General features: G+C 46.2%; 1 protein-coding gene across 25 annotated transcripts in view; it reads left to right on the top strand.

The window, feature by feature from the left end:
• LOC106582358 (CLIP-associating protein 1-B) overlaps positions 1–13,965 on the top strand; it is a 145,406-nt gene that overhangs the window by 63,257 nt on the left and 68,184 nt on the right. For all 25 annotated transcript variants that reach the window (XM_014165398.2, XM_014165394.2, XM_014165396.2 and 22 more), the window contains exon 8: positions 7,667–7,737. In XM_014165398.2, coding sequence (XP_014020873.2) covers positions 7,667–7,737 — 71 coding nt within the window. The remainder of the gene's footprint in view (positions 1–7,666; positions 7,738–13,965) is intronic.

The raw sequence follows: 13,965 nt of genomic DNA, 5'->3' as shown, positions 1-13,965 counted from the left end.
CTTATCGATATGTTCAGATCGGAGTTTCCTGCCATTTCCTGCAAGCAGTGTGCTTTGTATTTATTTGATTCAGTGTGTTTTTAACAAAGATTTGAGTACATCAATGTCTACCACAGTAATGCATGTGATTTAAAAAGCCTATGTTGCAAACAGTGTGAGAATGTCATTCAAATTTAGGCAATTTAGCAAACTACCTTCTGTGGGAAAAGGGGTGGGGATATTGGCTTAGGACTGTACTATATTTGAACAGAAAGAGAGAAGCAGATGCAAATGTTGTAAAATTTCATTAGAATGAAAAAGGTTTAGCTGACAGCTTCTAGTTTTGGCCTCATTTCCAAGTCAAAGTGGCTCAATAGAAATCTGGAGGGATTAAATCTACACAGCCTTTTCACTAACTGACACCAAATAAGTACCTGCCTCATTTGATCAGTGTAAAGGCGCCCGCATGCTTCCCATCCGTAACAGTTTGTGCATATGTTATGAGGACATTTTATGATGATGTTGTTCGTTTTGGTCTTCGGCAAGGTTTTTTTCAGCTGTTTGTGCACACAAAAAAATCTTGAGGCAAGCCGAAGTTCGGAGCCGAAGTCTACACCCCTTCATTAGTCATTGGTCAACAGTAGGGATCCTTAAATGAAGTGTTTGTTGTCATTCAATGATAGACTACTCATTTTACTGCACCAAACATCTTAGTTAGATGTAAAATTGCGCAACTAAGATCTCTGCAGAAACGTAAAAATCAATGATATATTTAGATTAATACAGACTATTTTCAGGAAGTGTATATTGGCAAAGTGTCTCAAGATGGACAAACGGTACTTAGTCCTGCCTGAGCTTTTTCAATTTGAGAATACATGAGCTGGTTAAAATATTTCAGGGAAATTATTTCTAAAGCTGGATCAATGTTCCACAAGATCACGATGATAACAGAACCGAATATAATAACATAGCATAGAAGGCCTATAATGTTACTCTTATGCCAAAAACACCTCATTTCAAAAGATTTTTGGGGGGATGGTTAGATGAAGCTGAATAGTGGCATTTCTTTTCTCATGCGGCCAAAACTCAATCAAATGTTATTTATCACATTCGGTAAACACAACAGTGAAATGCTTGCTTATGAACCTTTCGCAATGATGCAGAGTTTAGAAAATAATAATATAAAATACTAACTAACACGAGGAATAAAATAAAATACGCAAAACTTGGAGCTATATACAGGGAGTACCAGTACCATATCAATGTGCAAGGGTATGAGGTAATTGAGGTACAGTGAGGGGGAAAAAGTATTTGATCCCCTGCTGATTTTGTACGTTTTCACACTGACAAAGAAATGATCAGTCTATAATTTTAATGGTAGGTTTATTTGAACAGTGAGAGACAGAACAACAACAAAAATATCCAGAAAAACGCATGTCAAAAATGTTATAAATTGATTTGCATTTTAATGAAGGAAATAAGTATTTGACCCCCTCTCAATCAGAAAGATTTCTGGCTCCCAGGTGTCTTTTATACAGGTAACGAGCTGAGATTAGGAGCACACTCTTAAAGGGAGTGCTCCTAATCTCAGTTTGTTACCTGTATAAAAGACACCTGTCCATAGAAGCAATCAATATAAAATAAAGAACAGAGCAGCAGCAGCAAATAATGAGTGTAAATGTGTGTGTATACAGTTGAAATCGGGAGTTTACATACACTTAGGTTGAAGTCATTAAAACTCATTTTTCAACCACTCCACAAATTTCTTGTTAACAAACTATAGTTTTGGAAAGTTGGTTAGGACATCTACTTTGTGCATGACACAAGTAATTTTTCCAACTATTGTTTACAGACAGATCATTTCACTTACAATTCACTGTATCACAATTTCAGAAGTTTACATACACTAAGTTGACTGCCTTTAAATAGCTTGGAAAATTCCAGAAAATGTTGTCATGGCTTTAGCAACTTCTGATAACTTTTCATAATTTGAGTCAATTGGGGGTGTACCTGTGGATGTATTTCAAGGCCTACCTTCAAGTGCCTCTTTGCTTGACATCATGGGAAAATCAAAAGAAATCAGCCAAGACCTCAGACAAAACATTGTAGTCTGGTCTGGTTCATCCTTGGGAGCAATTTCCAAATGCCTGAAGGTACCACGTTCATCTGTACAAACAATAGTACGCAAGTATAAACACCATGGGACCACGCAGCCGTCATACCGCTCAGGAAGGAGACGCGTTCTGTGTCCTAGAGATGAACGTACTTTGGTGCGAAAAGTGCAAATCAATCCTAGAACAACAGCAAAGGACCTTGTGAAGATGCTGGAGGAAATGGGTACAAAAGTATCTATAGCCACAGTAAAACGAGTCCTATATCGACATAACCTTCCCACGGGGGACCAGTACGGGGGAGAAAAATGTATGAAATGTATGCATACACTACTGTAAGTCGCTCTGGATAAGAGCGTCTGCTAAATGACTAAAATGTAAAAAAAAATAACCTGAAAGGCCGCTCCGCAAGGAAGAAGCCACTGCTCCAAAACCGCCATAAAAAAACAGATTACGGTTTGCAACTGCACATGGGGACAAAGATTGTACTTTTTTGAGAAATGTCCTCTGGTCTGATGAAACAAAAATAGAACTGTTTGGCCATAATGACCATTGTTATGTTTGGAGGAAAAAGGGGGAGGCTTGCAAGCCGAAGAACACCATCCCAACCGTGAAGCACGGGGTGGCAGCATCATGTTGTGGGGGTGCTTTGCTGCAGGAGGGATGGTGCACTTCACAAAATTGATGGCATCATGAGGTAGGAAAAATATGTGGACATATTGATGCAACATCTCAGGCCTACAAACCTGACTCAGTTACACCAGCTCTGTCAGGAGTAATGGGCCAAAATTCACCCAACTTATTGTGGGAAGCTTGTGGAAGGCTACCCTAAACGTTTGACCCAAGTTAAAAAATGTGAAGGCAATGCTACCGAATACTAATTGAGTGTATGTAAATGTCTGACCCACTGGGAATGTGATGAAAGAAATAAAAGCTGAAATAAATCATTCTCTCTGCTATTATTCTGACATGTCACATTCTTAAAATAAGGTGGTGATCCTAATGCTAAAACAGGGAATTTTTACTAGGATTACATGTCAGGAATTGTGAAACATTTAAACTCAGTTTATTTGGCTAAGGTGTATGTAAACTTCCCACTTTAACTGTATATGTGTGTTTGTGTTGTGTCGGTGTGTGTGTGTGTGTGTGTGTGTGTGTGTGTGTGTATATATGGTCTGTAAATAAAGTCTAGTGAGTGCTTAGAGTCAGTGCAAGATAGTCAGTGTCAATAGAGCTGATGCTCTGGTACCGTTTGTCGGACGGTAGCAGAGTTGACATTCAATTGCTTGGGTGGCTGGGGTCTTTGCCAATTTTTTTAGCCTTCCTGTGAGACCGCCTGATATAGAGGTCCTGGATGGCAGGGAGCTCGGCCCCAGTAATGTACTGGGCTGTCCGCACCACCCTTTGTAGCGCTTTGCGGTCAAGTGGTGAGGCAGCTTGTCAAGTTGCTCTCTGATGCAGCTGTAGAACTTTTTGAGGATCTGAGGGCCCATGACAAATCTTTTCAGCCTCTTTAGGGGGAAGAGGTGCTGCCGTGCCCTCTTCACGACTGTGCGGGTGCGTGTGGACCATGTTAAGTGATGCGTGCCACTAGGCAGGATATATGCTTTGATTGAAACGAAAAACAAGAAAAGCTAATAGAGCACCATCTGCTCTAATTCACTCACGAAACAGTAATTCCAGAAGATCTAAACGCATATTCCCATGAAACTGATTGACATAAATGATTGTCATGCAGACGCAGTTTGGACATTTCACCTCTACAACCTGAAGAATTATCATTCACGACTGACAGTGATGGCCTGTTTTGAAATTAAATATGGCTAATTTGGTGTTTTGAAAGTATTACAAATATAACATTTTCTTGAGACAATGTGTGGGCATAGGGCAAATGTTGCAATTTGAGGATGTTTTTTATGCATGTTCTATAATAATATTCTGTCGGTACAAATTTCATTTGAGATATTATGACCTAAACCGTAGCACTACACCACTAGGGTGACTTGGAGGAAATTGTATTCGGTATTACATTCTATCAGTCCTGCCTTTTAGGTTTTCCCTCCACATTCTTTGGGCCAAGGTCGTTCCAAACGCTCATTCTACCTATTAAATGCTCATCTGCCAGTTTTATGTGGTCAAGTTTGGCTCTCTGTTCTTCTGAACAGGCCAGAGGGAAATGTTCTCTCTGACAGGTACAGATCCATAACGTCAGTGAGAAGGTTATTCACCTTCCTGTTTCTTTTTCACTTTTCTGACCTGTTTTCTCTCTTTCCTCTTCTCTTCCTTCCTTTCCTTTCCTCTTCTCTTAGTTTTGTTTTATTCCTCTGCAGGTTGAATATAACCTTCTGTTCCTCTCCTCTGCAGGTTGAATATAACCTTCTGTTCCTCTCCTCTGCAGGTTGAATATGACCTTCTGTTCCTCTCCTCTCCTCTGCAGGTTGAATATAACCTTCTGTTCCTCTCCTCTGCAGGTTGAATATAACCTTCTGTTCCTCTCCTTTCCTCTGCAGGTTGAATATAACCTTCTGTTCCTCTCCTTTGCAGGTTGAATATAACCTTCTGTTCCTCTCCTCTGCAGGTTGAATATAACCTTCTGTTCCTCTCCTCTGCAGGTTGAATATAACCTTCTGTTCCTCTCCTTTCCTCTGCAGGTTGAATATAACCTTCTGTTCCTCTCCTTTCCACTGCAGGTTGAATATAACCTTCTGTTCCTCTCCTCTCCTCTGTAGGTTGAATATAACCTTCTGTTCCTCTCCTCTGCAGGTTGAATATAACCTTCTGTTCCTCTCCTTTCCTCTGCAGGTTGAATATAACCTTCTGTTCCTCTCCTTTCCACTGCAGGTTGAATATAACCTTCTGTTCCTCTCCTCTCCTCTGCAGGTTGAATATAACCTTCTGTTCCTCTCCTCTGCAGGTTGAATATAACCTTCTGTTCCTCTCCTTTCCACTGCAGGTTGAATATAACCTTCTGTTCCTCTCCTCTCCTCTGCAGGTTGAATATAACCTTCTGTTCCTCTCCTCTGCAGGTTGAATATAACCTTCTGTTCCTCTCCTCTCCTCTGCAGGTTGAATATAACCTTCTGTTCCTCTCCTCTGCAGGTTGAATATAACCTTCTGTTCCTCTCCTCTGCAGGTTGAATATAACCTTCTGTTCCTCTCCTCTGCAGGTTGAATATAACCTTCTGTTCCTCTCCTCTGCAGGTTGAATATAACCTTCTGTTCCTCTCCTCTCCTCTGCAGGTTGAATATAACCTTCTGTTCCTCTCCTCTGCAGGTTGAATATAACCTTCTGTTCCTCTCCTCTCCTCTGCAGGTTGAATGTAACCTTCTGTTCCTCTCCTCTCTTCTGCAGGTTGAATATAACCTTCTGTTCCTCTCCTCTGCAGGTTGAATATAACCTTCTGTTCCTCTCCTCTCCTCTGCAGGTTGAATATAACCTTCTGTTCCTCTCCTCTGCAGGTTGAATATAACCTTCTGTTCCTCTCCTCTCCTCTGCAGGTTGAATATAACCTTCTGTTCCTCTCCTTTCCTCAGCAGGTTGAATATAACCTTCTGTTCCTCTCCTCTGCAGGTTGAATATAACCTTCTGTTCCTCTCCTCTCCTCTGCAGGTTGAATATAACCTTCTGTTCCTCTCCTCTGCAGGTTGAATATAACCTTCTGTTCCTCTCCTCTCCTCTGCAGGTTGAATATAACCTTCTGTTCCTCTCCTCTCCTCTGCAGGTTGAATATAACCTTCTGTTCCTCTCCTCTCCTCTGCAGGTTGAATATAACCTTCTGTTCCTCTCCTCTCTTCTGCAGGTTGAATATAACCTTCTGTTCCTCTCCTTTCCTCTGCAGGTTGAATATAACCTTCTGTTCCTCTCCTCTGCAGGTTGAATATAACCTTCTGTTCCTCTCCTCTGCAGGTTGAATATAACCTTCTGTTCCTCTCCTCTCCTCTGCAGGTTGAATATAACCTTCTGTTCCTCTCCTTTCCTCTGCAGGTTGAATATAACCTTCTGTTCCTCTCCTCTGCAGGTTGAATATAACCTTCTGTTCCTCTCCTCTCCTCTGCAGGTTGAATATAACCTTCTGTTCCTCTCCTCTGCAGGTTGAATATAACCTTCTGTTCCTCTCCTCTCCTCTGCAGGTTGAATATAACCTTCTGTTCCTCTCCTCTCCTCTGCAGGTTGAATATAACCTTCTGTTCCTCTCCTCTGCAGGTTGAATATAACCTTCTGTTCCTCTCCTCTCCTCTGCAGGTTGAATATAACCTTCTGTCCCTCTCCTCTGCAGGTTGAATATAACCTTCTGTTCCTCTCCTCTGCAGGTTGAATATAACCTTCTGTCCCTCTCCTCTGCAGGTTGAATATAACCTTCTGTTCCTCTCCTCTGCAGGTTGAATATAACCTTCTGTTCCTCTCCTCTGCAGGTTGAATATAACCTTCTGTTCCTCTCCTTTCCTCTGCAGGTTGAATATAACCTTCTGTTCCTCTCCTCTCCTCTGCAGGTTGAATGTAACCTTCTGTTCCTCTCCTCTGCAGGTTGAATATAACCTTCTGTTCCTCTCCTCTCTTCTGCAGGTTGAATGTAACCTTCTGTTCCTCTCCTCTCTTCTGCAGGTTGAATGTAACCTTCTGTTCCTCTCCTCTGCAGGTTGAATATAACCTTCTGTTCCTCTCCTCTGCAGGTTGAATATAACCTTCTGTTCCTCTCCTCTCCTCTGCAGGTTGAATATAACCTTCTGTTCCTCTCCTTTCCTCAGCAGGTTGAATATAACCTTCTGTTCCTCTCCTTTCCTCAGCAGGTTGAATATAACCTTCTGTCCCTCTCCTTTCCTCTGCAGGTTGAATATAACCTTCTGTTCCTCTCCTCTGCAGGTTGAATATAACCTTCTGTTCCTCTCCTCTGCAGGTTGAATATAACCTTCTGTTCCTCTCCTCTGCAGGTTGAATATAACCTTCTGTACCTCTCCTTTCCTCTGCAGGTTGAATATAACCTTCTGTTCCTCTCCTCTGCAGGTTGAATATAACCTTCTGTTCCTCTCCTTTCCTCAGCAGGTTGAATATAACCTTCTGTTCCTCTCCTTTCCTCAGCAGGTTGAATATAACCTTCTGTTCCTCTCCTCTGCAGGTTGAATATAACCTTCTGTTCCTCTCCTCTGCAGGTTGAATATAACCTTCTGTTCCTCTCCTCTGCAGGTTGAATATAACCTTCTGTTCCTCTCCTCTCTTCTGCAGGTTGAATATAACCTTCTGTTCCTCTCCTCTGCAGGTTGAATATAACCTTCTGTTCCTCTCCTCTCCTCTGCAGGTTGAATGTAACCTTCTGTTCCTCTCCTCTGAAGGTTGAATATAACCTTCTGTTCCTCTCCTCTCTTCTGCAGGTTGAATATAACCTTCTGTTCCTCTCCTCTGCAGGTTGAATATAACCTTCTGTTCCTCTCCTCTGCAGGTTGAATATAACCTTCTGTTCCTCTCCTCTGCAGGTTGAATATAACCTTCTGTTCCTCTCCTCTGCAGGTTGAATATAACCTTCTGTTCCTCTCCTCTGCAGGTTGAATATAACCTTCTGTTCCTCTCCTCTCCTCTGCAGGTTGAATGTAATCTTCAGTAGATTTGATGAAGTCCAAAGATCTGGGAACATGATCCCATCCTCAGGTTCAGGTGAGTGATGATGCTGCTGCTGGACCTGTTCTGTTGATTCATGGTGGAGGGGCTAATACCATTGCTTCTGGGGCTGTTCTGCTCGCTCTCTTTCATTTTCCTGTGTATTTTGTATGCACTTTGAGTTTCTGGACGGACTCAAATACAACCACCTTATTGACTTAGCTGAGAGTTGTTTCTCATGGAGCTCTAGAGTTATGAGTGGATTTGCCTAATTTCTCTGTGAGATCTCTGTGAGATCTCTCTCCTCTATCTAGTTTGTTCGCTCTCTCTTCTTTCTTTCTTTCTTTCTTTCTTTCTTTCTTTCTTTCTTTCTTTCTTTCTTTCTTTCTTTCTTTCTTTCTTTCTTTCTTTCTTTCTTTCTTTCGAAACGTGTTGAAAATCCCAAATAGTTTGCATAGTCAACTTACACACAGCTCTGACACACACACTTACCCCACCAGACATGCCACCAGGGGTCTTTTCACAGTCCCCAAATCCAGAACAAATTCAAGAAAGTACAGTATTATATAGAGCCATTATTGCATGGAACTCCGTTCCGTCTCATATTGCTCAGATGAACAGCAAACCTGGTTTCAAAAAACGGATAAAGCAACACCTCGTGGCACAACGCCTTTCCCCAGTTTGACCTAGATAGTTTGTGTATGTATTGATATGTAGGCTACGTGTGCCTTTTTTATTTGTTTTTGAATTGATGTAGTTCTGTCCTTGAGCTGTTGTCTATTGATGTGGACCCCAGGAAGAGTAGCTGCTGCTTTTGAAACAGCTAATGGGGATCCTAATAAAATAGAAAATAGCAAATCTAGATTTTTCTCTCTCTCTCTCTCTCTGCGTGTGTCTCTCTCTCTCTCTCTGCGTGTGTCTCTCTCTCTCTCTCTCTCTCTCTCTGCGTGTGTCTCTCTCTCTGTGCGTGTGTCTCTCTCTCTCTGTGCGTGTGTCTCTCTCTCTGTGCGTGTGTCTCTCTCTCTCTCTCTCTGTGCGTGTGTCTCTCTCTCTCTCTCTGCGTGTCTCTCTCTCTCTGCGTGTCTCTCTCTCTCTCTGCGTGTCTCTCTCTCTCTCTGCATGTCTCTCTCTCTCTCTGCGTGTCTCTCTCTCTCTCTGCGTGTCTCTCTCTCTGTGCGTGTGTCTCTCTCTCTCTCTGTGCTTGTGTCTCTCTCTCTGTGCGTGTGTCTCTCTCTCTCTCTGTGCGTGTGTCTCTCTCTCTGCGTGTGTCTCTCTCTCTCTCTCTCTCTCTCTCTCTGTGCGCGTGTCTCTCTCTCTGTGCGCGTGTCTCTCTCTCTGTGCGCGTGTCTCTCTCTCTGTGCGCGTGTCTCTCTCTCTCTGTGCGCGTGTCTCTCTCTCTCTGTGCGCGTGTCTCTCTCTCTCTGTGCGCGTGTCTCTCTCTCTCTGTGCGCGTGTCTCTCTCTCTGTGCGCGTGTCTCTCTCTCTGTGCGCGTGTCTCTCTCTCTGTGCGCGTGTCTCTCTCTCTGTGCGCGTGTCTCTCTCTCTCTGTGCGCGTGTCTCTCTCTCTCTGTGCGCGTGTCTCTCTCTCTCTGTGCGCGTGTCTCTCTCTCTCTGTGCGTGTCTCTCTCTCTCTGTGCGCGTGTCTCTCTCTCTCTGTGCGCGTGTCTCTCTCTCTCTGTGCGCGTGTCTCTCTCTCTCTGTGCGCGTGTCTCTCTCTCTCTGTGCGCGTGTCTCTCTCTCTCTGTGCGCGTGTCTCTCTCTCTCTGTGCGCGTGTCTCTCTCTCTCTGTGCGCGTGTCTCTCTCTCTCTGTGCGCGTGTCTCTCTCTCTCTGTGCGCGTGTCTCTCTCTCTCTGTGCGCGTGTCTCTCTCTCTCTGTGCGCGTGTCTCTCTCTCTCTGTGCGCGTGTCTCTCTCTCTCTGTGCGTGTCTCTCTCTCTCTGTGCGCGTGTCCTCTCTCTCTCTGTGCGCGTGTCTCTCTCTCTCTCTGTGCGCGTGTCTCTCTCTCTCTCTCTGTGCGTGTGTCTCTCTCTCTCTGTGCGCGTGTCTCTCTCTCTCTCTGTGCGCGTGTCTCTCTCTCTCTCTCTGTGCGTGTGTCTCTCTCTCTCTCTGTGCGTGTGTCTCTCTCTCTCTCTGTGCGCGTGTCTCTCTCTCTCTCTGCGTGTGTCTCTCTCTCTCTGTGTGGCTCTCTCTCTCTGTGCGTGTCTCTCTCTCTCTGTGCGTGTGTCTCTCTCTCTCTGTGCGTGTGTCTCTCTCTCTCTCTCTCTCTGTGCGTGTCTCTCTCTCTCTCTCTCTGTGCGGTGTCTCTCTCTCTCTGTGCGTGTGTCTCTCTCTCTCTCTGTGCGTGTGTCTCTCTCTCTCTCTCTGTGCGTGTGTCTCTCTCTCTCTCTCTGTGCGTGTGTCTCTCTCTCTCTCTCTGTGCGTGTGTCTCTCTCTCTGCGTGTCTCTCTCTCTGCGTGTCTCTCTCTCTGCGTCTCTCTCTCTGCGGTCTCTCTCTCTCTGTGCGTCTCTCTCTCTGTGCGTGTGTCTCTCTCTGCGCGTCTCTCTCTCTCTGCGCGTGTCTCTCTCTCTGCGCGTGTCTCTCTCTCTGCGCGTGTCTCTCTCTCTCTGCGCGTGTCTCTCTCTCTGCGCGTGTCTCTCTCTCTCTGCGTGTGTCTTTCTCTCTCTGCGCGTGTCTCTCTCTCTCTGCGCGTGTCTCTCTCTCTCTGCGGGTGTCTCTCTCTCTCTGCGCGTGTCTCGCTCTCTGCGTGTCTCGCTCTCTGCGTGTCTCGCTCTCTGCGTGTCTCGCTCTCTGCGTGTCTCGCTCTCTGCGTGTCTCTCTCTCTCTCTCTGCGCGTGTCTCTCTCTCTGCGCGTGTCTCTCTCTCTCTCTGCGCGTGTCTCTCTCTCTCTCTGCGCGTGTCTCTCTCTCTCTCTGCGCGTGTCTCTCTCTCTCTCTGCGCGTGTCTCTCTCTCTCTCTGCGTGTCTCTCTCTCTCTCTGCGCGTGTCTCTCTCTCTCTCTCTGCGCGTGTCTCTCTCTCTCTCTCTCTCTGCGTGTCTCTCTCTCTCTCTGCGTGTCTCTCTCTCTCTCTGCGTATGTCTCTCTCTCTGCGTGTCTCTCTCTGCGCGTGTCTCTCTCTGCGCGTGTCTCTCTCTGAGCGTGTCTCTCTCTGAGCGTGTGTCTCTCTCTGAGCGTGTGTCTCTCTCTGCGCGTGTCTCTCTCTGCGTGTCTCTCTCTGCGTGTCTCTCTCTGCGTGTGTCTCTCTGCGTGTGTCTCTCTCTGCGCGTGTCTCTCTCTGCGCGTGTCTCTCTCTGCGCGTGTCTCTCTCTGCGCGTGTCTCTCTCTGCGCGTGTCTCTCTCTCTGCGCGTGTCTCTCTCTCTGCGCGTGTCTCTCTCTCTGCGCGTGTCTCTCTCTGCGCGTGTCTCTCTCTGCGCGTGTCTCTCTCTGCGCGTGTCTCTCTCTGCGCTGCGTGTCTCTCTCTGCGCGTGTGTCTCTCTCTCTGCGCGTGTGTCTCTCTCTGCGCGTGTCTCTCTCTGCGCGTGTCTCTCTCTGCGCGTGTCTCTCTCTGCGCGTGTCTCTCTCTGCGCGTGTCTCTCTCTGCGCGTGTCTCTCTCTCTGCGCGTGTCTCTCTCTGCGCGTGTCTCTCTCTGCGCGTGTCTCTCTCTCTGCGCGCGTCTCTCTCTGCGTGTGTCTCTCTCTCTCTGCGCTGTCTCTCTCTCTCTGCGCTGTCTCTCTCTCTCTCTGCGCGTGTCTCTCTCTCTGCGTGTGTCTCTCTCTCTGCGTGTGTCTCTCTCTCTGCGTGTGTCTCTCTCTCTGCGCGTGTCTCTCTCTCTGCGCGTGTCTCTCTCTGCGCGTGTCTCTCTCTGCGCGTGTCTCTCTCTCTGCGCGTGTCTCTCTCTGCGCGTGTCTCTCTCTGCGCGTGTTCTCTCTCTGCGCGTGTCTCTCTCTGCGTGTGTCTCTCTCTGCGTGTGTCTCTCTCTGCGTGTGTCTCTCTCTCTCTGCGCGTGTCTCTCTCTCTCTGCGCGTGTCTCTCTCTGCGCGTGTCTCTCTCTGCGCGTCTCTCTCTCTGCGTGTCTCTCTCTCTGCGTGTCTCTCTCTCTGCGCGTCTCTCTCTGCGCGTGTCTCTCTCTGCGCGTGTCTCTCTCTGCGTGTGTCTCTCTCTCTCTCTCTGCGCGTCTCTCTCTCTGCGCGTCTCTCTCTCTGCGCGTCTCTCTCTCTGCGTGCGTCTCTCTCTCTGCGTGTGTCTCTCTCTCTGCGTGTGTCTCTCTCTCTGCGCGTCTCTCTCTCTGCGTGTGTCTCTCTCTCTGCGTGTGTCTCTCTCTCTGCGTGTGTCTCTCTCTCTGCGTGTGTCTCTCTCTCTGCGTGTGTCTCTCTCTCTGCGTGTGTCTCTCTCTCTGCGCGTGTCTCTCTCTCTGCGTGTGTCTCTCTCTCTGCGCGTGTCTCTCTCTCTGCGCGTGTCTCTCTCTCTGCGCGTGTCTCTCTCTGCGCGTGTCTCTCTCTCTGCGCGTGTCTCTCTCTCTGCGCGTGTCTCTCTCTCTGCGTGTATCTCTCTCTCTCTGCGTGTGTCTCTCTCTGTGTGTCTCTCTAGGCTGGATATTTAGCTACATTTCTATTTGGGCTGAGGGAATTACACACAACACAACTGGAGCTCATAGTCTTTACTTTTATCTTTTTAAGTTGAGTCTTGTTTCTACCTGAAGCAGGTAGTGCTGTCTGAGATTAGGTACTTGTAGAAAATGAATTGGATTTGGGATGGGGCTAAATGGATGTAGCATCACATTTGTTTGTTTGTTTGTTGTTGTTGTTTTTTATGTGTGAGGCCAGGAACTGTATGCTTAGAAGCTGTTCCTCTCTCCCTCCATTTTCACTCACTCACTCTTTCCCCAGCTTTCTTGCTTCCCCCTCTCTCTCACAACTTGTTTTCTGTCCGCTCCTTTCTCTCCCCTTGCTGTTGGCATCATTGTGGCCTGGCGGTCTCCTGCCCATGTTGTGTCCACTCTCCAAATCTGTCACCTGTGTGTGGGGTTGTGTGTGGGGTTGTGTGTGGGTGAGAGGAAGCCTGAGGGCCAGACTGACAACCTGGGACTTGAGTGGATGAGTTTCCCCACAGGAGGGCAGCCACCACTGGGTCTCAGATGTTGCATTCCCTCAGTGTAGCCAAGCCAGATCAGACTCACTGTAATCCCTTCACGTGTGTGTGTGTGTGTGTGTGTGTGTGTGTGTGTGTGTGTGTGTGTGTGTGTGTACAGTGTATTCGGAATGTATTCAGACCCTTTTACTTTTTCCACATTTACAGCCGTACTCTAAAATGTATTAAATAATTGTTTTCTTCATCAATCTTCACACAATACCTCATAATGACAAAACGAAAACAGGTTTTTAGAAATGTTTGCAAATGTATTAAAAATAAAAAACAAATTCCTTATTTACAGCTATCTTTGTGTGCGTTTCAGTGCCTTTTGTCGTAGCAGTTTCAGTGTCCACTGTCAGTGTGTAACCAGAGCGGTGACGTGGACAAGGGCTCGCTGACTCCGTCACATTCTAGCTGACTGGGTACAGTGTTTGTTTGCAGGACAGGTAGAATGGCTGAGCTGAGGGGAACTGTGCAAACTGCTCGGCTTTTAGGAACTGTTTTCCATGCCCTCAGACTCTAACTTCTCCCTCAAGGACAATTACAATGGACTTTACTGAAAGAGACAACAAATCATTCATGTAAATGAAATCACCCTGAGACGTAACACAGTAATAATATTATAGTTAATAGAAGTTAATAGATGTTTTCTGTTTTATTGTGCGTAATAGCATTAACAACCCACTCTCTAAAGCTTTTGTGAATAATGTTGATCAGAGTCAAACATTTAAAGGGAAAAAAAACTCTAAAGATGTGCTTTTAATACAGTAAGTAGGCCTTGTGGAACAACAACATTTTACATCCCTAAGTCATCACTCTGACCGCCCACATCATGAAAAATGCAGACCGCGCCGCAATGATCTCTGTCCGGACCCACAGCCCTCTACTTGCAACGCCAGGGTTGTAGGTTCGATTCCCAGGGGAGACCAGTATGCAAAAAACAAAGTATGAAAATGTATGCACTCACTACTGTAAGTTGCTCAGGATAAGAGCATCTGCTAAATGACTAAAATGTAAATGTAAAATGAGAGGGATGGCAGCGGTATTGGATGCAGTAGTCACCAGACTAGAACAGGAGGAGAGAGAGAGAGGAGTGCAGGGAGAGAGACACACACACACAGATGTGAAGCAACATTCTCCCTGACTGTTCACTCACTCTCTTCTCTCTGCTCTGCA

The sequence above is a fragment of the Salmo salar genome, chromosome ssa21 (assembly GCF_905237065.1).
Source record: "Salmo salar chromosome ssa21, Ssal_v3.1, whole genome shotgun sequence".
NCBI lineage: Eukaryota > Metazoa > Chordata > Actinopteri > Salmoniformes > Salmonidae > Salmo > Salmo salar.
The sequence above is the reverse complement of the archived record's forward strand: the minus strand, read 5'-3'. Positions and strand labels throughout refer to the sequence as shown.